This window comes from Natator depressus, chromosome 3, assembly GCF_965152275.1.
Source record: "Natator depressus isolate rNatDep1 chromosome 3, rNatDep2.hap1, whole genome shotgun sequence".
Classification (NCBI taxonomy): domain Eukaryota; kingdom Metazoa; phylum Chordata; order Testudines; family Cheloniidae; genus Natator; species Natator depressus.
The window spans coordinates 203445823-203470140 of NC_134236.1; the positions used below are offsets into that span (position 1 = coordinate 203445823).

General features: G+C 42.8%; 1 protein-coding gene across 1 annotated transcript in view; it reads left to right on the forward strand.

Annotated features, from left to right (window-relative positions):
- The window catches only part of DTD1 (D-aminoacyl-tRNA deacylase 1), a 96992-nt gene that overhangs the window by 8386 nt on the left and 64288 nt on the right, over positions 1 to 24318 (forward strand). The window contains exon 4 of the mRNA XM_074947195.1: positions 7911 to 8008. Within this exon, the coding sequence (XP_074803296.1) occupies positions 7911 to 8008 (98 nt within the window). The remainder of the gene's footprint in view (positions 1 to 7910; positions 8009 to 24318) is intronic.

Consider the following 24318-nt stretch of genomic DNA (forward strand, 5'->3'; position numbering starts at 1 on the left):
GTAACATAATAGTTGTGCACTTGAAATAAAATAGTAATCACCACTGTCTCTTGAATGTCTGCTTTTACTTTAAAAATAGCTTTGATTTCTCCTCTGTCTTGCTGCAATTGTATGTTTAAAAATGCACACTGTCTGTAATAGTGTTGTGTGATGGGTTGGGAATTGCTGTCCTCACTACCGTGCCAGGTAATACACATTTCAAACTAGCTCAGTTAAAAGAACCATCTACTAATTTATACTTTCTGGAGGCTGTTCCAGTCTGTGTCCTGTTGAGTCTAATTCTGCTGATGGATATTAAAATCTCCTCCAGCAGTTTGTGGCTTACAGAGTGCTATGCCTTTGCCAGAATATTTGTAAACTTTCTGAAGTTTGTAAACAGTCTGTGTGCTGCCCCAGCTCTGTGCAGACAGCCGGCATCACAGACATTGAGTGAACCACCCAATGACCAAAAGATCCGTTAAGGTGCGAAGGCACCAGGCCAGGTTTATTATCAACAAAGCACGGTAATAGCACCTGGCAGACTCTGCGAGGATACTAAGACACGTATGCTTGTGACAACGGACGTAGCTCAGTGAATGGCGGGACTTTTCATTCCCCCCTCGGCTGGACAAAGATACTCCCTCTGAGATACATCTTTATACCCTGATACAAACAAATTATGTGCTGCCTCTGACATAGTTATTGCCTCCAGACATGGCTAGTTATCACCCACCACTTTGTACATGTTGGTTCGATCGAAACATTTCTATTACGTACTGTCATCCTGACCTTATCTTTTAGGAGGTCAGTGTGTTCCTGTTATCCTTGGGGAATGTTTTTGTACCATCCTCGATATTGGGATGTTTTGGTACCACTTGATATCGGGGTATGTTTGCGTGAGTGCTCTGTCCTTAGCACTTCTTAGGAATGTGTATTTCTGCAATATTAGCCCTGTTTTTGCTAAATTCTGTGAGCAGGTGCTGCCTCATACCAGGCCTCTGATGCAAGGGCTTATGTCTCAGGCTCTCTTCCTACTACACCCGGTAGTTTGGCTGATGGCAGTCGCAAACTGTAATAATCTTGCTGAGCTGGAGCACTGTAGCTAACGGAGCTTTCATATTCAGTGAAGCCATATACCAGTGGGGCTTGTGGAGCTCACCAGACCTTTGGCAAAGTTGTAATAACTAGTCTAGGACCTGATGGACCATTCAGATATCCTGACATCTGTACTGAAAACTTCCCAAAGTCAGCAGCCTACATGGCCAGAAATTATTCTGTGCATTAGATTTTATGAGGGATAATGGGAGGAATGGTCTACTGGCCAGAGAACTAGTCGGGGACCCAGGTTCAGTCCTCGAATATATTACGGAAATGAGGGCCAGGGGAGGAGATAATTACCTAAGACTATGTCTACACTACCCAATTAACCCATGTGATTGGAATCCAGGTTAGCCTAGCCCAGATATGAGCGTGCCCACTGCAAAGCAATACTTGAGTTACTGTGGCCTCACTGTTTCTGCACTTCCCCCGTCTGGGGGCATAGCCTATGGTTCTTTGAGAAGCTCTAAGATTCTTTTTCAGCTGTTTGTGTCAATTCCAAGAGGACATGTCTGTCCTTTGGGAGGGAGAGAATTGTGTGAAGGGTATTGGAGGACTATTAGCAGTTGAATGATTTAGCCTGAAGGTTACAGCCAAAGTCAAATTGGAACCCAGGCTCTAGCCCACATCCCCAGCTGAGCCAGCAAGCCTGGGCTTAAAACACCTCCAAACCCAGGTCAGAGGTCTTTGTGTGGACAGTAGGGGAGTTAAGGCCAAAACCTGGATGAGAGCTTGGGTTTAATTGCGCAGTGCAGACATATCCTTAGATTTATGAATAAAACAAATATGAAGTTTCTAGGCCATGCTGTCTGAGAGATGTGTCCAAAGAATATTCTAAAAGCAAATTACTTCTATTTTTAAAGTCTCATATCTCAGAAATGTCTTGTTTGTTTCACCTTAAATACAGAAAAGAAAAAAAAAAAATTCTGTGGCCCTGGAGGTACCACACATACAAACCTCTAAAGGAAAAGGATTTTAAAAAATTAAGAAGGTGATGATATAAGCAAAAATGAACTTGTGATTTTAATTAAATTTTTACACATAGACTAATGCCTATAAGCGTATTGTATCAAAGAGAAAGTTGAAAGGTATTTTGGTCAATTGATAAGTGCATAGGCAGGGAGAAGGTATTTGATGAGAGGGCTCCTAAATCTAACAGATATAGGCATACCAAGATCCAATGGCTGGAAGTTGACATAAAATATTCAAAAAGAAATAGATGTGTATTTGTTACAGGAAAGGAAATTAACCATTGGAATAGCTTGCCAAGGGATGTAGTACACTCTGCATGATTTGGAGTCTGCAAATCAAGACTGGCTGTTTTTCTAAAACAGTGTTTCCCCAACTAGGGATGCCGCTTGTTCAGGGAAAGCCCCTGGTGGGCTGGGCCAGTTTGTTTACCTGCCACGTCCGCAGGTTCGGCCGATCGCAGCTCCCCCCGGCCGCGGTTCGCCACTGCAGGCCAATGGGAGCTGTGGGAAGCGGCGCGAGCCGAGAGACGTACTGGCCGCTGCTTTCCACAGCCCCCATTGGCCGGGCACAGCGAACCGCGGCCGGTGGGAGCCGTGATCGGCTGAACCTGCGGACGCGGCAGGTAAACAAACCGCCCAGGCCTGCCAGGGGCTTTCCCTGCACAAGCGGCGTCCCTAGTTTGGGAAACACTGCCCTAAAACATTCACGAGCTCAGCTACAAGTTTTTGTGTTTGATGCAGGAATCGCTGGGTGTGGCCTGTGTTACGTAGGAGGTCAGATTAGATGGTCATCATGGTTCCGTCTGGAATAAAAATCTTGTTACCTCGTCAGCTGTCTCAACAGGCAGACCTGAGAGCACAAGGGCAGCTAGGCACTGCCTTCACAACTCCCGCTTCCTTCATTCCTGGTGCAGCCCCAAAGTGCTAAGGTGGGTTATGCTGACTCTGAGCAGACAAGCTAGTTTTCTCCCTCTAGCTGTGGCCACTCCACAGCTATCCTTTCCCAAGCCCTGGTCAGGATTATTACCCAGCAATCCCTTGGTGCTTCACAACACTTCAGAAGACCGAGGGAACTGCCTCCCCCTAGAAAGGCCTTGTCCAAGAAATAGCACCTAGATGGTCTTGTCTCCATGTCTTCTATGGACAATACAGGAAGTCCACCAAAAATATAAAAGAAATCCAGGAAGCATCGCAGGGATTTGGACTCTTCCACAGAATCTTATGCTTCCTTCCCTTGTCAAAGGAAGAAAGGAATTATCAGAACTCAAGAAGTCATATGCAGGGTCAGAGAACAGTCTGTTCTCCGTTGTCTAGCTTGGCACTGTGTCCAGGTGTGTTGGTACCGTGTTATGCCAACAGCTAGGCAAGATGGAGAGAGGTACTGCTGTCAGGCAAGTATTTTTCCCTCCTGCAGTTAGGTGGGGCCAGGCTTGCCTCTCAACTCATGCCTTCAGGAATCATTACATCTGAATGAGAAGCGCCCGCTAAGAGAGGATATCTGAACTGACAGGTAAGGAAGTATCTCAGCTTTTGCTAAAAGGAGCAACTTCTGGTACAGGTACCCAAAATAGAGGCAGCAGTTGCCACGTGTATGAAGAAAATGGTGACTCCTGCTGAAGGAGAATACATGCCTCAGAAACAGGTAGAGAGACCAAAACGAGCCTGTCTACGAAGGCTGTAGTGAACTCGTAGTTCCTTCATCTTTCACTTGCTCTTCCAGAGCAGTATTGATGAGGTGCAAGGAAGTGATAGAAATCCCATCCCGTCTGAAGCACCATGCTATCCAGTGCAGCCGCCAGAGCATGGTCTGTGACCGAGTACTTGGAAAGCTGACTCGCAAGCCAAATAGCTGCTAGCAACTGCCCCGGGAGGGATGACAGACTCTCTGGAGACTTTCTAGCTAAGGTGGTCTTCCTCCTCACTTTGTCTGTGAGATCCCATGAGAGAGTGAAGCTACATAGAATGAAAGCTGGCTTTCCTTTCATTATTATGCCATTTTGAAGTACCACTCTGACCTTTGTAGAAACAGAGGCTCCAGGGCAGGGAGATATAGACAGGGCGCGTCTACACCAGCAGCGTTATAGCGGTGCAGCGCGTCTGGTGAAGACACACCATGCCAATGGGAGAAGCTCTCCCACCGATGTAGCACTGTCCACACCCATGCTTAGGTCAGTGTCACTTACGTCACTCAGGGGTGTGGATTATTTACATGATGTAAGTCATACCAAAGTAAGCTCTAGTGTAGACCAAGCCTTAAGTATAAGGAGCCGGAGCATTAGCAGCAAGTGTTTCCATTTTAAGATGATGTTTTCAGTAGCTCTTATCTTTTCTAATTCTGTTTATCTTTTGGACTGAAATTTGACAAGCTTGGCGTCTGCCTGAGGTGAATGTTGTTTGAATCAAAACAATTCATCCAATTTTAAGTATGGGGCTATAAACCTGGTGCCATCTGTGTGGTATGGGCGTATGTAATATACAAATAATAATCACCTTTTTGGTACAAGTTCATCCAGAGTTTATAGTCACTTCCTAGGGAAGCTATTGTAAACATGTAACCACGCTGCATACTTTTTTGGGTATTGGTGTGGACCATCCCTGCTAGCCTATGTTTAATGCTAGAGTTCCAGATTTAATGTGTTTATCAGAAACAGGAACCTCTCCCTCTGAGTGGGAACCAAACCTGTAAGATGTACTGTGCCATAATCAATATAAATGCAAAAAGATTTTCCCTAAACATTTGAATAGGTATTTAGACTTTAGATCTGTGAACATGGCTATTGGTTAACTATTGTTAAATTCAGTGTTCTGAAACTTATTTTTCAGCTGTGAATCATTTATAATAGTCCCAGAAAACATTTGCCCATGTGATTCACTAGCCACAAATATAGAAAAACGATCTGGGGTTTCTCTGTGGGTTTTAATCTGTTGTGGGTGGCAAAGAGTTTAAGAAATGTGCAAAAGAATTATAAAGACTGTGGCTTTTTGATTGCTCTGACGTCATCTCCCCGTGGGGGTCCCCTTTCGTGTTCCAGTCTCCTGCAAGTTTGCAAATTGAGAAAGAGGCAGTACAAGGGAGATCAGGTCTGTTTTTTGCTTGCTTGGTAGCAATTCAGTCTCATAAATTTGTTTTATTTTCCATTATTACTTGGTATTTTTGCTGCATAGCTAGTTAGCGATTGAGAATAGAATGGCATTTCCTCAGGATAGTGAATATTTCATGGTATCTTTTTTTGAATGGAAAATAAGGTTTGCCATAGCTTTTTTAAAGCAGTAATTCTTCATAATTGTCAGTCCTTAGGGAAGTCATTAGTGAGTTTCCATTGCAAGAAATCTCATTTTGCTTTGTGTTTTGGAACGTTGTGACTTTTAGCCCCCAAAGAGCAGCAGTGCATTGTTACATCTTTGATTATCAGAAAGAAACTAGCAGCTTCGGTACTTATCTGGTTACCGTTGTTCAAAGCAAGTTACTCCCATCTGTATGGAAAGATTTGGTCAAACCCCCACCTGCAGTTCAGAGCCCAAGCAAAGGACTGGGGAACAACATGGGAGTTTGGGAGGGCGAGAGTAATCTTCAGCCTCTCGGCCTGAAGGGAGGATGCGAAGCACTGTGCAGGCTGGCTTCAGCCACTGCTACAGAATGTGCAGTATAGGCAGTTGTGTTCTGAAGACCCTCTCTTCCCATGCGCACACAGGGTGGGACCTGCTGTGGCCAAACCCATGCCACTCCTCTGCCTCACGCGCAGCCCCTTGCACTTTCCCGGAGAGCTGCCTTGGAGCTGGGCTCTACATGACACAGGGCCGCGTGGTACCCCTGGATGGACTGTTTGTGGGGTGGCCTGCTGAGCAACAGAAACATGGTATTTCTGCTGAGATTCCAAACGTATGCACCTGCAATGGGCCAGCTGGGATTCATATTCGTAGCAAAACTCAGCTTTTATCTGGCAAACAGAAAATGGGTCTCAGAACATTTCTTCAGGTATATTATGCAGTCAGAAATGGGGCTTTCCCACGTCACCTCTACTGTCCGCTAACGTCTGATCTATTAGACGTGGCTTAATGCACATCTGTGCTGGGAACACTAATCCAAGGTCAGGGGAAATATTTTCCCCCGGGGTTTTTCACCCCTTTGCTTTGAAGAATGGAAGAAGCCCTTGTGCTTGGGGAGCTTTAACTCATTTTAGTCCGTAATTTTGAGGAGGCGCTTGCTCAGAATCAGAAGTTCCATCAGAGACTGGCTCAGCATACACAAAAACTTGGAGTAGCAAATTTTGACATGTGGCTATTTCCTATCTGCTGAAAATCCTTTTCAAGCATTATCCAAAATAGCACAACGTTTTTGCAGATGTTCTTCACCAAAACAATTAAGCTCTGGTAGCATTGCCATAAGGCAGCGCATCGGTGATCTGTCCCAGCCTAGGGGTGCTCCAGGCTACTTAAGGGGTTTCCAGCTACCCGTGTTCAGTGGTAAAGGAGCCTCTGGGTAACTGTTCCTCTCTGTCTGTCTGGTATCCTCTTCCCTCTCCCACGAGGCATCACACACGATTTTTCTCTCTGTGTTGCCACCTCCTGTCTCTACGGCAGGACTAAAAAGGAGACTGAAGCTCATGCATCGGGAGAGGGAATGTGTTGGGTCTAGCACAGGAGCAGTCTGAACTGCATAGGAAGGATGGGAGATAAGGAGAGCACGGGGGGCAGGGGGACAAACTTGGGATGGAGGAAGCTGAAGAAATGTAAAGAGCTGCAGGAGAAATAAAGGAGGGACGAGAAGGAAAAGGAACAGGCAGAAAAGGACAGGAGAAAACTTGAACAGAGAAAAACCCGAGACTGCAGCGACTCTTTTTGAGACCAAGTTTGGTGGGAAGTGGAGTGCCCAGGCACTAATCCATGGTGTAGTGGGCACCCTAGGAAAAAATGCTGTAAATAGATAAAAGAAAAGGAGGACTTGTGGCACCTTAGAGACTAACAAATTTATTTGAGCATAAGCTTTCGTGAGCTACAGCTCACTTCATGAAGTCTACCCCCCACCCTCCCTCCCTCTACCCTGCCCCGGCCTCCTATATCTTTCCAATATGAGAGATGAACCTTTATCCAGCCACCCCATAAAGCCTGTACGCCACCCTCCATTTTAGCTGCTTATTATCGTTAAATACTGAGTTCTTGCCTCTTATCCTCCAAATACAGACCAGAAACATGGCCCTCTACCACCCTGACTTCCTGGCATGGTTTCAAAAACACAAACACATGCTGCATCTTTATTCTCTGACAGAAAGAGCACTGTCTCTTGTGTGCCATTCTAGCATGAACTAAGAGCTCAGTCTACCCATCGAGTTTCTCTTTCTGTATTGGAAGCTCTGTTATACTTCCAGCATTCACCCAGCTGTGTGACTAGCAGACCCCCTCGATCGTAAACCACATCCCTACCTTTTTCCACTTCACACAATGTGTATATCAGAGGCGACAGACTTCAGAGAGCCCCCATTTACCAAAACAGGCTATGAAGCTATTATTTATTGTATTATCATAGTGCCTTGGACCCTAGTAATGGACAAGAACTCCATTCAAACACAGAACAACAAAATGGTCCCTTCCCCAAATTACATTGCATTACATTTTTATTAGATGAAAGCATGAGTGTTTATTTCTGCTTAATTTATTTATAAGCATTTCATTCTAGGAAGTTGCTGGGTGCTTAACACTCTTGAAAGTCAGGCCATTTATCTAGGCACCTACATATAGGAATAAAGGCCTAACATAAAACGCCATTTAAAAAAAATGTCGACCCCACTTTTTCCATAGTGTGATCCCTCAGGGCGCAGCCTTCTTTCGAGAGTCCTGTGACATTTTTTTTCTTTTCATTTTCAGATGGCAAGTTTGGAGCCTACATGCAGGTAAACATCCAGAATGATGGTCCTGTGACTATAGAACTGGAATCCCCTGCTGCCACGACGGACCCGAAGCAGGTAAGCCATTAGAAGGCTCTAATTCAGAGCGAGGGGAAACACTTGTACAGTTCTCAGGGTGGACGTGCCCTGCTGACAGTTGGGTGGCTTGGGGCTTTACTTTGTTCTGTATCACACGGTACAGCTGACTTTTGTCATAAGGTCTTAATGCTTTCTGAATTGCCCTTGCAAAGTTAAATAATTTTTCTTCAGTCCCCTGGCTTCTTGGAAGCTGCCTACTGTCTTGCTAAAGGTCACGTATGTGTCATGTGGAGCTGCATTTATAGTACATTCTTCATTAAGGCTACCTTTTAATCATGAGTCATAGATCGGTTTTTTTTAATGTATTTGCTTTTTATTTTACAATCAAGACTTTTGACATTTTGGGGCTCTTGTACATGGGTGGGTGCATGGGGTGATCAACAGGCAAACTAGGTTTTCTGAGAAACTAGAGTGCTGCCAGATTAAACCCTGAGCAGCATGGGAGGCTAATGAGAAGTAGGGGCAACACTGCTGTGATGCATTGGATCAGACTAGAGAACTCTGAGAATTTAATTCCTCTCAGGTGATGAGGATTCCCTACCCTCTAGGGTAAAAATAATTATTTGTAGAGTTATGTTGGGGTTTTCAGTTTCATTCTAGAACGACAATTGCTGTTGCATATTCATATCGGTCCTCTTGTATCATGGAACTGACACGGTCTAACGTCTCTGGAATACAAATGGTGGCTGTAATCCCTGATGCTTTTTTACTGCTGTATACTTACATAATTCTCTCCCTTATCACCATGATGACTCTTTGACTGTTCGTAAAAATTGGCATGATAAAGCAGCACTGTTTTAGCATGATAACCAAAAACATATCTCAATGCATAATAGCATAAGACAAACCGTGATGGACTTGAGTTCATACAGGGTTTTACCCAAGGCATGTTGTACATTTTCCAGGTGTTGATCTTGCCTGTATCTCCTTTTTATGGGCAGTCTTTTTGCAATAACGGAGACTGCTTCTGGAATTGGAGACTGAGGATTGCTCAGTCTTTCTTCAATACGTTTTCTTTTTAAAAAAAACATTCTTTATTCCTGGAAGAGCACGCATAACACTAGATGTCAGTAGAGTTACATTACTTCAGAGATTGTGTTTATATACAGTTTTTTAAACAAATATCAGAGTAGGTAAATCAGGAATTCTAGATATCCTTGGATACTCTTCAAATGTTATTGGGGGCCTTACAGAAAAGGGAGAATGGTAAAACCCTATGAGGAGTCTTATCCGCAGTAGAATCTCTTGCATAGAATTCCTTTAAAATTGCACAATAGAGCTTTAAACAATGCTAATCAGAAAAAAAAAAAGTGTCTAAATTGGACACGAGAGCCCCAAAGGAAGCAGAGAGATGATCAACTGAATAATTCTGGTGATTAATAAGCTTCCTTCATTTGCCCCTGCATTGGGTGAGTCTTTGTGGCTACACAGGGGTATGTAATGGCAAGCCTGGCTACCTTCCTAAATTACTATATTTTTATGTGTACAGGATAAGCTGTGCTGGAGTTTGGAGATGGTAACTCAACTATATTAAAGGTTTAATCAATACAAATTCCTATCATAAACTGAATAAAGTGACCTTGTCTTGAGAAATAATTTATCTTGAGAGCTGACTTTGCTGTAGGCAAATGTGATGACTGCTTTGATTAGGAAGGTGAAGGTAGAAGTTTAATGAAGAACATCAGGTAAAAATAAATACAAGCTACTCTAGTGATAGATTAACATGTAGAGTATTTGGTATTTCTAATTTGGTATTTCTGAATCACTTTAGTCTTTCTTGCATACAGTTTCCCATTTCTCTTCAATTAGGGTTGCTCAGAACTTTTATGGGTGAGTTGCTGCAGTAATACCTATAGACCAAAGGAGTCGCCACTTTGGGACACCTGTAGGGGGAAGATACTTCCGAGTTCACTGCCAAACCTGACACTCCTCCTTTTTGTATCTATGGAATGACATTGGGCCATGTTGTAATTGAATGTTAATTCAACTGCCCATTATATCTAAGCATCATCAGCTATTCTCCTTTTCGGAAAGTGTGAAAAGCCTGAAGGGCCAGTGCTTAACTGAAGAGTGGGTAGTTCTCCCCCACCAAAGAGGAGCAATAGGGGTCGCTGTTTTAAACACAGGTATTGTAATTTGCCTCCCTTGTGATTGCTATCTGATAATTGCATTACCAAGGTAAAAGAACCATTTCCAGGAAGTGCAAGAGTTAATTTGAGCCTGGTGCACAGCATGAAGTCCTGATTTATCGTCCCCCACTTTACCTCTCTAACTCTACAGCCTGTGTTACTGAAATTGCAAAACTGAAAGATTTTGTTCCATGTTCTTGGAACTACTCATAAATTAAATGTGGTGAGTGTGCCCCCTCCTTACCTCCAGCCTTTTAGGCTTATTCCTAATCTGCATCTCTCTCAGAGACTCATTTTAATCTTTGCGTTGAACCATAAAACATTTCTAATCTCCAACCTGGATTGTAATGCCGAACAAAACATCTGTTGTACTAAAACTGTTCTACACTTCAGAGCATTAATGAGACAGTGCATGTTTAGTCTGTTTTTTAGCACACAGGCTGATTTTCCAGCATTACAGACTTGACCTGCAAAAGGCAAGCGGCAGGCTTTTAGTTCATGATGAGCTGGGTAAAATGTTTCCAGTAATATGACTTTCAGTATTTCATTCAATAGCACTTTTAGATTTATAGATTCAAATATTGTATTGTTGTTTGGAGCATATTTTTCTAACTCTCTTCTTCCCAGTTCAAAATAATTTGGTACTGCAGTAGCATGTTTATATTTAAATGTATTTTAATACTTATTAGCAATTGTCTTTACTTATAAGATTTTTTTTTTCTAGGTAGAAACTTTTATCTTTCAATTTATTTGTACAAATGCAAACATAATTCTTGACATGTCTCTCAATATGGCCATGTCTAGGAAGGGAAAAGGGATGGACTTTTACATAACATTGAAAAGTGTGTAATATAAAACCTATAGATAGGCTTGGAAGGATTAGATTTTTATTGATAAATGTCAATGAACATCGATTTCACCGAACACGCACAAAGAAAAAATATTTCCATCAATAATAATCGAAATTCACGATAGGCCAGGTAAGAAAAATGCTGCTTGAGAGAACTTATTAGAATTTGATTTAAGGCTGTTCGCTGTGTATATTTTGACATATATGTTGGCAATTTGTGTTTTAATGCTCACAAAGCTTTAACTTTTTGAATCTCAGCATCTACTGTCATTAAATAATTATTGTCCAATGCGCTCATAGTCTGAGCCTCCCATATCTTTCCACAGCTGTGAAAATTTAAATGGATAAAAATAGCCAAAAAAAAAATGCTTAAATGTAACTATCAGTATCTGTTGAAATGATAAAAATAAATAAATAAAATTGAATTTGGCCAAGCCTACCTATAGAGTTAAGTTGAACAGTTATTAGCTGCCTTTGGTACCATTAACACGAGGTGGCTGTTTTTGCTAAGCCGTTTCAAAATGGAGTGCTGGCTCTCACGTGGTTCTTCACAGTTCCATCTTGTCTCCCCTTTTCTTTCACATGCATATAAGGCCACCGGGAGGGGTTTGTGGGTTGTTGTGTCGTCAGCGTGCTGATGACCCCCAGCTCTGTAGCCCCGATGCAGAAAGATACTTAAGCATGTGAGTAGTCCCCATGGAGAACCATGCTGTATTGGGACTTGCTTCTCATTCTCCTCTGATTAGCCATAGTAGATTATATCTTTAGCCAGGCCTTGTCTACATAACAGTGCTTTGCCTGTATACCAATCCCAGCAGAGGCCTCTAATGTAGACGCATCTTATGCTGATCGAAGGGCTTTTTCTGTCAGTATAATAACACCATACTAATGCTATATTATTACCGTAGTTGCTACTAAACTTCTGTTGGCACAGCTATGTTGAACTTTGTCATGTAGACCTGGCCTTGGTGTTTGTTTGAGATTGTGGTATGGCACGTAAATAAAGTCAATACCACAGTTGACACTTACATTTTCTGATTTGGTACTTTCAGCAGAGTGGTCAAGGATGGAAAAAGCTTAGCCCTGGTCTACACTAGGACTTTAGGTCGAATTTAGCAGCGTTAAATCGATGTAAACCTGCACCTGTCCACACGATGAAGCCCTTTATTTCGACTTAAAGGGCTCTTAAAATCGATTTCCTTACTCCACCCCTGACAAGTGGATTAGCGCTTAAATCGGCCTTGCCGGGTCGAATTTGGGGTACTGTGGACACAATTCGACGGTATTGGCCTCCGGGAGCTATCCCAGAGTGCTCCATTGTGACTGCTCTGGACAGCACTCTCAACTCAGATGCACGATTGTTTGCCGTTGCTCTGACGCAGGGAGGGGCGACTGACGACACGGCTTACAGGGTTGGCTTACAGGGAGCTAAAATCAACAAAGGGGGTGGCTTTACATCAAGGAGTATTTCAGGCAGGACTTCACGGAGGGTTCCAATAAGAAATGGTGCACCTAAGTTATTGTTCTTATTGGAACAAGGAGGTTAGTCTGGCCTTTGATTGATACATGGCTAGATTTACCTCGCTGCACCTTCTCTGTGAGTGACTGCAGTGTGACCTAGAGGAATGAGTCCCCTAGGCGGGGGGGTAGGGGGGGTTTGCAAATGAGTACAAAACAAATCTGGTCTATTTCTTGTTTTGATACACTCCATCTATCTTTTACATCTTTGGCTGGCAGCAGACGGTGCAGAAGGACTGCATGCCATCCACATCTCATGGGTACTCGGCAGAAGATGGTACAATAGGACTGCTAGTCTCCTCATCTCTTGCCTGCCCAGCAGAAGATGATGCAATAGGACTGCTAGCAATCTGTATCACCTGCCTGCTCACCATAAGATGGTTCAATAGGACTGACTGCAGGACTAAAGAGAATGACTTGATCAAGTCACTCCAAATTTAGTCCCTGCGTCCATGTCTGCCCAGGTGCTCCTGATAGACCTCACACAGGCGACCAGGAACACCTCGGACATGACGATGACGGCTACCAGTCCTATTGCACCGTCTGCTGCCACAAGGCAATGGGTTGCTGCTGCTGTGTAGCAATGCAGTACCACGTCTGCCAGCACCCAGGAGACATACGGTGACAGTGAGCTGAGCGGGCTCCATGCTTGCCGTGGTATGGCGTCTGCACAGGTAACTCAGGAAAAAAGGCGTGAAACGATTGTCTGCCCTTGCTTTCATGGAGGGAGGGAGGGAACGGGGGCCTGACAATATGTACCCAGAACCACCCGCGACAATGTTTTAGCTCCATCAGGCATTGGGATCTCAACCCAGAATTCCAATGGGCAGTGGAGACTGCGGGAACTGTGGGATAGTGCAACGCACAGTGCAACGCTCTGGAAGTCGACTCTAGCCTCGGTACTGTGGAAGCACTCCGCCGAGTTAATGCACTTAGAGCATTTTCTGTGGGGACACACACACTCGAATATATAAAACCGATTTCTAAAAAATCGACTTCTATAAATTCGACCTAATTTCGTAGTGTAGACATACCCGAGGCTGAACTTCCCCCTAATCCTTCTAGTTAGCCCCTGTTAAATCAGATTCAGGTACGATAGCCAGACAGTGTGAGGAAGGTCACACTACCACCATTTCCAGACTAACCCAGGTCTGTGGATTGAGTACTGCAGTCTACATAGTACAAAGTCCACTTCCTAGAGTATCTGGGTTTTTTAATGAACATAAAAAAAAAATTAAAGTACTAAAACAAAAATGTGATCAGTAAACACATTTCACATTTGTTTTGTTTATAAATATATTGTTAGCAAAGCTGAAAAAATCTGTGTCCCAGATGATGCATATCAATTTATAAAAGTCAGAGAATAATAAAGAAAAAATAGATTCTCCTTATTTGGGAAGAGGTTTTCGTGGCTTGAAGTTGATGTATAATTTATGAAATGTAAATATGAGATTAGAAGATGCTCACTCTTGAGGCCAAGCGGGGATTTCTCAGTGCACAGAGCTAAAATTGGAGTGCCCTTATGGAAATTGCATAAGGTCAAAGCTTTTTGGTAGCCCTTTCATCCCTAACTTGTTACACACCCTTCTTGTTTTTATTGTTATTAATACAACATATTGAGGCATTTGCCAGAACTCTTTTGAGTATTTAGCATGAAAGTGTGGTGTTTTTCTTCCATTTTAATCATAGAAGTGCAGCCCTAGTTTTTTCTGTCCTAAGGAGATTCTCTAATGCTGTAAAGCACATGTGTGAAATCTTTCTTCAATAGTTGAAACAATACCTGATGACACAACATATGAGCCCTGAGCATTAGAACCGTAAGAGATCCAAAATCAGTCCCATAAGTTCAAATAAGTAGCTGTTCCAGTTCGGAGGACAGAATGATAAAGTTCTTATTTCAAATGCATGGAAATAAATGTCCTGACTTTTCCAGATATTCGTGATATTTGGGAAGGAAATAATTTGGGGTTTGCTGCTGTAATAGGACACTGAGGTTTGGAGAACTGAAGCTGTTGTTTACTAGATCTGGGGACCACATCTTACATTAAAGAAATCTGTCAGTAACTCCATGAGGAATTCCAGAGGAAACCTTTCTCCTGAAGGCTTGTTCAAGTTACAGTAGCTAATTTGAGAGCTCGTCTGCACATCTAAACAGAACAGTCCTTGCCTAATGCAATATCTGGTTGACTTTGTTCATTTTGTGTGGCCAGTGCCAGTGACTATCAAGACAAGCATGGGAGGATAGGGAACTTCCAGTGTACAGTGGACAACATCTAAAATCACATCTTTGTCTGCCTTCCATGCACTAATTAAAAAGTATCCAAGTTGGGGTTGCACATGGACCATTATTCGATTCTCTCTTATTCTAGGCATTTAATGGTGATAGGCACAGTAGTACCTGAGTGCATTACAACTTCTAAAAGTTAGATTGAATACATTTCTGTTTTTCTCCCTCTCCCCCTCTCTACTCCATCCTTTTGGTTTGCTTTGTTGTGGGGAAATGACACTGAAGCCATGAGATGTTTGTTTTGAATGTGGCAAGGTCTGTGGCCATTCTGATCTCTTGCGGAAGCAAGTTCCGCAGTTGGTTACCAAGTTATTTCACCTGCTATTGCAAGGTAGGCTGTTTCATTGCTTCTGAGGTATGTTGCTGTTGTGGGAGGTCATGACTGCAGCGGAGAGAGGTGCCCATCTCCATGGAGGGCCTTGAACATCAGGACTGAAATCTTAAATGTGACTCTTCCTCCCCTTCCCTGGGGAGTTAGTGAAGCAAGTGAGCTCCCAAGGAGAGAGGTTGACTGACCTGTATCATTAAGGAGGGGGGCTGTATTCTGAACTAAATGGAATCTCTTTCCAGGGCTGGTGTCCGCATTCCTAGGTACAGTATATTAAGATTGTGGGACCTGGAGCTCACAAATGCGTGGACCAGAATGGCTAGGTTGGAGCTGGGAAAAGGGGAAATAAGTTACTTACACAGGCTGATAGATGTACACAGTGGGATTTTTTAAAAAAAAAAGAAACCCAACCAAAAATATAAATACCATAAAGCAAAACTTCTGTCCCGAAGAACTTAAAATCTAAGGGTATTCAGCAACTTCTGCCCTTGGTTAGAGTGGTTTTGCTGGGGTTCAACTGATGTAAATGAGAACACAGGTCAGCCTATTACGCTGTAGTTTCATTATTAATCTTGGCGTCTCAACTTTTGAGGTGTGCTTGGTGTAGTGAACCTTAGATTTCCAGATGTGTGGTGTAGTGTTATGTTTTCTTTGAACTTTTCAGAGCACTTGACTTCTGAAGTGTCACAGATCTGTCTGCCAGCATCCTGGCAGACCTTGGTGTGGTGTTGATTCCAGTTTAATGAGTAGGAAATAGCATCTGGCAACAATACACTTGAGCGAGACCAGCTGAGGAAAATAGCCACTCCCTGGGGACCATAGGTTGGGGAAATCAAATCTTTCTGACTGTACCTCAGATAGTGTCTAGCCTGTCGTTAAAAATTGGGTATGAGATAATTAATCTGCGTTGGCCGTTAATACCAGACACGATGAGAAATACCTGTGCAGCCTTGCCCCCAGCACTCGGATGGAATGAAAGAGTCACGTGCTGTGTTGATTAGTACCGTACTGTCAGAACAACTTTCCCTTTTAATAAAACGTGTAAAATGTTGCTTGCGAATGGCAGGGAGGCAGTGAGGACAGACAAATAGTATTTTTTGGCTGCAGCTTTGTTGAACCGTAATACAGGAGCTCTTCTAAAAACAACCTGTCCTGGCAGCGGTGAAGGGGATGAGGAGGGGCAGGCCTCAGTCCCCCATTTTCTGTGCTCTAACTGGGCCTCCTAATGAGCCTGCCGTATTCCCAGGCTTGGCAAAGACCACAGACCCTTTTGCAGCTATGGAGACTGGATCAAAATGAGGAACACTCCGCCTGTGGCTCCCTCGTTGACTAGCTAATCCCAGCTCCTGGAAGAAGTGCTGGGCACTAAGCAATAGCAGCTTCCTTAACAGAGGGATGCCATTTGCCAACAGCCACTGTCAATCTTTCATGGGGGTGACCCTGCCCCTCCTCTCCACCCTGCATTCTGGGCAGGCCAGGACGGACCAACCTGCTTCACCACTTCTCTGGCTTCTTTATTTTCTTTCCCTTTCTGCTGCTCAAATATGAGACGTGAAAACTTTGCCAAACACCCAGTAGGCACTAAGATGAGCCACACTCCAGAGGCAATGCCCAATTCAGAAATCAAGCCCTTCCCCCACTCACCTGCAAGGAAAGGGTAGCTGTTGGGATTCCTGCAAGGATGCTGTCCTTGGACCCTTTTCAGTGGCTCCCTCTTTTGTAGCCTCAGACTACAAGCTTCAAACATCTACATCATCTGCCTCTGGTTGCTGGACGGGATATTGAATGTTCACATGCTCTCTCCTCCCCTCTCACATTGTGCAGGCTCCTGGCTTCTACAAGGGAGGATCTCTACTAATTCATCCTTCTCCCAACCTCCATTGTGGGTCCCCCTCCCCCCATCCCCGTATAGCCCAAGTTCCTGCCTCTCCGGTTGCTCAAAGCTTTCCCAAGTTGCAGTAGGATGCAGCTGTCTCGAATCTGGTTGGTTTCACTGCTGCTCATGAGGTTCGAACAGCAGCACTAAAAACGGACCAGACCGTTCTGTTTTCCCTCTGCTGCAGCAGAAGCACCGGAGGTGTGTACAGACGTAAGAAGATGCTAAGGTTTTATCGGCAAGATTACTGGAACCATACGGGATGGAATCTCTTTTTTTTTTTTTTTTTTTTTTTAAAGTGAAAGCCTAGATTCTGCAGAAGTTGGTGGCACTTGAAAAGGGAAAGCTCCTATTTACTGTGGATGATTGGATTTTTCAGCCTCAGATGCCCTATATTTTGGAGACTTAAGCTCCTGTTACTCCTAAGTTGCCACTTAAAAAGAAATAATCATAACTATTGATGGGAGAAGACGTGAAATTATATGAAATTGCAGTATGTTCATTTTTCTTTTAATAAGTATTTTCTGGTTTTGTCCATATGGCTGTTTAAAACCCCCCAAAACATTCAAAATATTGATTAAAAAAATTAGACCTGTTTATTGGCTGCAGAAAGTTGTACCTGGATTCATGCTTATATTTGTGACTGAGCAATTGGAAAGATTCTTTGCTGATTCAGTCTACTGAGGATATAATGCTTCTGTTGTTTTTCATTCCCAATGTTTTATTTTAAAATCTTTCCAGATGACACGCTATTGATATTGTGTCAATACTGCTTTGTGCCATACTTATGAACTCAAGTCCTTGCAGTTCTGTTTGCACTTTTATCAGCCAGAGCCATGGAAATCTCAATTTATAGTCTCCACAGTCGGTCATATTTTATTAGTTCCAAGCAGCTTTTTGACGAGTGGAAGAAATGGTAATATCTGTTTAATAAAATGTTCTGTGCAATTAGGTTAATAAGAGACATTCAGCGTTGTGGTTGCAACAGAGAGAAGCTGATTTTGGTGGTGATGCAGACTTTTCAGTTTTTCTGAACACTAGTTGATGCTACATGCATTAGCTCGTCAGTGAAATTAAATTCTTTATATCAAAACATAAAGGGCCATTTTATATCTGAAAACAAACATCTCTGGAGAATAGACTTGCACAAGGAGTAAGCATTGTTTTGTAATCGCTCTTTATCTAAAATGTAAATTAAAAAAAAAAGTAAGCTACCAATAGTTTGGGTAGAATATTCCAGTGTCTAAATATCTGTATTACAGTTGTACTGTACAGTAGAACCAAACTAGTTTGTGCTTCAGTGAGCTGCAAACTGGCAGATCTGCACTGAAAACAGACTTTCAGGTGAATCAGATTCTAATGCCATGCTCTGGGCCAAACCAGTATGGGCCATATCATGCTGTTTGTGGGTTGATAGGGGAATGCTATGTAACCTGTCCTGGGCCAGTGCTCAGTAATGTCCAGAAATGGAATAAGGACATTTGAATACTGCATGCACATCTGGTTGCCCCATCTCAAAAAAGATATATTGGAATTGGAAAAGGTACAGAAAAGGGCAACAAAAATGATAAGGGGTATGGAACGGCTGCCATAGGAGGAGTGATTAATAAGACTGGGACTTTTCAGCTTGGAAAAGAGATGACTAAGGTGAGGGTATGATAGAGGTCTATAAAATCATGACTGGTGTGGAGAAAGTAAATAAGGAAGTGTTATTTACTCCTTCTCATAACACAAGAACTAGAGGTCACCAAATGAAATTAATAGGCAGCAGGTTTAACACAAACAAAAGGAAGTATTTCTGCACACAACGCACAATCAACCTATGGAACTCTTTGTCAGCTGATGTTGTGAAGGCCAAGACTATAACAGGGCTCAAAAAAGAACTAGATAAGTTCATGGAGGATAGCTCCATCAATGGCTACTAATCAGGATGGGCAGGGATGCAAAACCTGTGTGCCAGAAGCTGGGTCTGGGCGACAGGGGATGGGTCACTTGATGATGACCTGTTCTGTTCATTCCCTCTGAAGTACCTGGCATTGGCTACTGTCGGAAGACAGGATGCTGGACTAGATGGACCATGGGTCTGACGCAGTATGGCCATTCTTATGAAATAAGTTGGTGATGCTGATCTTTCTCCTTATGAGTTGTGGAATTTCCATATTGGATCAGATTGATGGCACACCTAGCTCAGGTATCCTGACTCTACCGTTATGCGGTAGGTTTTCTACTTGCGATATTTCAAAGGAAGCTATGCAGTAATATGCTGATGGGTTTGCTTTTGTTCTGAAGCATGAGGGCTGGTGCCTCTTACACATCCTAGTCCTAGCCAGTGTAGCTGTAGATGATTTAGTTCGTATGCAGATAAATGTTTTCCATCTTTTTATAATCATTCTCAGTACTTTGCCTCAATATCTTGTGGCAATAAGTTCCACATTTTTATGAAATTAAACCATGCTCTAGGATTGTGCAGCAAGGTGAATGGGAGTATCTGACTGATCTTCCAAAGACTGATTATTTTATTCAGCTCCAGCATGCTGCTACCTATTTGTTACCTACCCAAATTAAATACACTCTCCTCCATATGGAAGTCTCTCCATGACTTTTCTGGGCTTTGTTGATTTCTGCTGTATCCTTTTTGAAATGGAGTGATCGAAATTGAACACAGTACTCAAGACTTGCCTGTACTTAGCATTAGAATTTCAATGATGGGTTTTTTGCTACCAAGCCAGTGCTATAGTATGAACAGATTTCTCAGAGTTTTGCAATTTGTTCTAAAGAATGGGTATTAAATAAAGCCATAGCATATATGCTGGTTTCTACAAAGGCTGTAATGTCATCTGCCTTCCAATGATGAAGAATCACATTGTCAGCAATGTCTTTTAGGCATACCTCTGTCTTCTGTATAGTTCCTGAGCATTGACCCAGACTGGAGTGACTCCCCCTCATGTATAAATGTATTCCTTCCACAAAATGAGACATAGCTAGAACCAAATATCCCAGGGTGCTAATTAAAGTGTGTGATTTGACTGAAGTAGGACACTGTATTGGCAAATGATGTATAAAGTGGACTCCAGAGACTCCAAGCAGCTTCCATTCCAGTATACCGTCATCCCTTATTTCACTAGAAAAGTTTTAAATGATCACTAGTGCTGTGAGGCAACAGAGTTTTCCACTGAACTCATTATGTGGCGGGAGATGAGGAGCCTCTTTGCATTTCCCATATATTTGGTGTGTGTAAATTTCTGTCGATTTCTGATGTAGCTGACAGACAGTTTCCCCTAACTGGCAACTACCCTTTTCAGCACTGTCTTACGTTTTACCTATGCATACTTTTGAACAGTGCAAACTTTTAAAATTGCAATAAACTAATAACAGTCAGATTGTCAGTCAACAGAATGTTTTTCCTTTGAATTGCAGAATTGCATTCTACTGACTGTCCCAGGTCTGTGTTGTTGTACTGAGTGTCCTGTTTTCCCCTTGTCCTTACTTGATGTGCCTTGGGACTCTGATACTCTCATGTCAGCAGAAGTGAATTACAACAGATCTTTGAGAACTTTGTTTTATGGTGGTGTGCGTATGTAATTCTCACAGCTTTTTTGATAAATGTTAAGGTTTTGTGTTTATCCTTTTGCAGTTTAACTTTTTAATGCATTTTGTGTTCACTTTTTGGCAAGCCCAATGAGATTTAACATCAGTTTTTAATTTGCTGGAGTAAATCCTCACAGCAGATAAACTGGGACAGTCTTAGAACACTTTTTGACTGGAAGTTTCATGTTGCTAGCCAGAAAGAAGTACTCAGAATGCTTAAATCTGAGCCACAGTAAATAATCAATGTTAATATCTTTACCTGAACCTTGCTTTTCATAAATGCATCATGAGAGCTCATTCTTTTTTTAACTACATCATTTATTAAATTTGTCTGTTTTTTAAAAATATTGAAACAATGCTGTGTTCTATTTAAATGGTAAAAAGGAAATCTATGGCTTTTAAATAAAGGGAAACAATTTTCAAGTGACTTTTAATTTTTTTTTTTAATACCTGTGCTTATGTCTTAAGAATTACTAGGGACACTATTAACCTTTCAGACCTTTGTGAAGAGTTTGATCATGAGTCAAATTGCCTTTTATTTTTTAAAAGGGCACCAGACACTTTCACAGTAATATAAAAGAAGAATTTACTCTGACAGCGCCTGGCTTGTTTGACTTAGCTCGTGAAAGCAGTTCAGAGCCGAAGACCAGCACATTGACTTCACTTTATAAAACAAAACATAAATCAGCTACTTTATACAAATTATACAGTTGTCAAAAAATAAAATCCCTAGTTTTGAGGTTTTAATCTAATTGTTTAACTCTTTGAAAGTTAAAAGCACTGTCAAAAGCACTTAGGTGTGTAGGACCCAGACATGTTCCCTTTCAGAGGGCTAACACATTGCAGCTCCACATCGAGACACTTGCAACTTTAAAAATCTCTGCTGCTCCATCATTGTCCTTTGGAAAAATGCTAGACTTCTACTCAAGTTCCGCTTCCTCTCTCTGGCAATTTCCACTCTGCTTCTTACCTTCTCCCTTCTCTTTGTGATTGCTATTCCTTTTCCTTTACCCCGTGTTCTCTGTGAGCCCTAGGGTACAACTAAGAGTAATGGGCTGAAATTAACTCCCTTCATTGAATTAATACGTTTGTTTTAAATGGAAAATATACTGTAATACATTTTTTGAACTTTTTTTCCCTTATGTATCCAGCACATTTTAGGTAGTTCTATTCCGTACTCCTGGGGGAATTCTGCACCAAAAAATTAAAAATTCCGTGCCAGAAATTAAAAATTCTGGCACAATATTTTAAAATTCTGCAAATTTTATTTGTCAAAATAACACTACATAATCACGCCAATTTCAGTTATTTTGCTAATTTATTTCAAAATACCTGTCAGCAAGTATGTCTGTAACAATACAGACACACACAAAAATTCTCCCAGGAATAGAGAGTTACAGAAACCCCTACGGCAGCCCAGTTCGTGTTTCTCTGTCCCCTTTCTGCCTTCTCCCCAGATCCCAGTCAGGAGGCCAGACACCCACAACTCTTCTCCCCCAAGAGCCCAGCCATGGGCCTGGCCCAGACATTCATATCCCCTCCCTCCCAGAGCTCAGCCATGGCCCCCCCCAGCCCAGACATGCACCCCAGAGTCCAGCCATGGGGCCCTCTCCAGTCCAGACACTCACACCCCCTCCCCCCTCAGAGGCCAGCTGCAGGGCTTCCCCCCGCCCAGACACTCACACACCCTACCCTCTAAAGTCCAGGGATCCAGAGTGAGAAACAGCCTGATGCTGGGTCCTGGGCTTGCACAGAGTTTCCTGCCTGCCGCAGTCTCCTTCCTTCAGGGCATGCTGGGAACTGCAGCTGCCAGGTACCCTCCAGTTCCCTCCCCCTCCCCCCGGCCTTGTCTTCTATATGTGAGCTGGGCTCTGCTGTATCCGGCAGCCCCTAGTGGCGGACAACATCTTTGCAGCCCATTTCTGTTGGGGGGAGAAAAGAAAATTCTCTAACATTAATTTCTGCAAAATTCTGCATTGCGCAGTAGCACAGAATTCCCCCAGGAATAATTCAGCTAATAAATTGTTTCAAAAAATAATGCTGTTTTTGTGGCTTGTTAATTTAATTTGAATTTCTATCCAAATAGATTTCAGAGTAGCAGCCGTGTTAGTCTGTATTTGCGAAAAGAAAAGGAGTACTAGTGGCACCTTAGAGACTAACCAATTTATTTGAGCATAAGCTTTCGTGAGCTACAGCTCATGCATCCGATGAGGTGAGCTGTAGCTCACGAAAGCTTATGCTCAAATAAATTGGCTAGTCTCTAAGGTGCCACTAGTACTCCTTTTATCCAAATAGAGCTTGACACAAATCACCTATAAAAATCTAGTAAATAACAGAAAATGATGAATGATGCAATTAACGTAATAAAAAATATAAAAATTAAGAATGTGAATAAGTGTAAATTAAACGGTATCATTGCTTAAATCAGCAGTTCCCAGACTCTGGTTTGTGACCCCAACTGGGGTTAGGCCATCAGCAGATGGGATCGTGGGTCCAACAGGCCAGATTCAACCCAGAGACGATGTCATCTAATCTACAAAATGCGCAGGGCATGCGAGGTCACAGTGTGCGGAGGCTGCCATTTTTGTAGATCAAAGTGGCAGCCTCTTTGTGGTGTGACCTCACATGTACAGGGTGTATGAGGCCAAGTTGTGGGGAGGCTGCTATTTTGTAAACTGGTGGCCTCCTGGAGTGGTGTTTGTGGAGCAGATCCGGACATGTTGGCTGAGCGGAGGTGGGTGTGCAGATGCCGTTCTGTCATTTGCACCATCCGGCTGTGCAAGCATCCAGTTGAGAGACTTGAATCCAGAAAATCCTTATCTGTGGGCAAAAGTCTTATCAACAGAGCATCCTCTCTGTTGGGGCTGGTAGGAGCCTGTGCTAGCCTTTTCTGAGATAGGAATCTGCAGGGGCTTGGAAGCTCCTTAAGGCAGGGCGCATATCTTGTTTTATGCCACCATGACTACCCTGTTGGCACTTGATAAAGAATCATTGTAAGTCACTGTACCTGTGATGCCTTAATGTCCCCACACAGGGCCTTCCTAAGTCCTGGCTTCATTTGCTTAACTCTGAATTCCTCTTTCTGATTTAGGATAACAGGCACAATGGACTCATTTTATAGAGAGTGTGTGCTTCAGCCTCCCACAGTGAGCCTAATGATGCAGTTATGAACAAAAACGAGAGTGCAAGAAATGTGCTCACAGATATGATGAGGCTTTCTTTGAGTATGACGTCACCAGTGTGTTTTTGTCAAGAACGAAGAAAAGCCAAAATGCCTACTGCCACACAGAGTTATCTAGTAAAAGCATGATGCCTAATAAACTTAAACAACATTTGGAACCCCTTCAGAAGGAACACATTGGAAAACCAAGGTCATTTTTCCAGCGCAGGAAAGAACGTTTGTGACAATGAGTGCAATTCAAGAGAGCTATGTCCAACTCTGACCATGCTCAAAAGGCATCATTTGAGGTGAGCTACTGCATTGCATAGGCCAAGAGTCCTCCCACAGTTGGAGACCCTTTGTTTTTGCCAGCTTCAATTGATATTCGGAAGGTAATGTGTGGGGAAACCAAGGCAAACAAACTTAAAGCTATACCACTCTCCAACAACACAGTGAAGCAATGGATTGAGTTGATAGTGGCAGATTAGGAAAACACACTGGTGGAGCGGTCTGAAAAACATGGATACTTTTGCTCTTCAAGTTGATGTGAGCA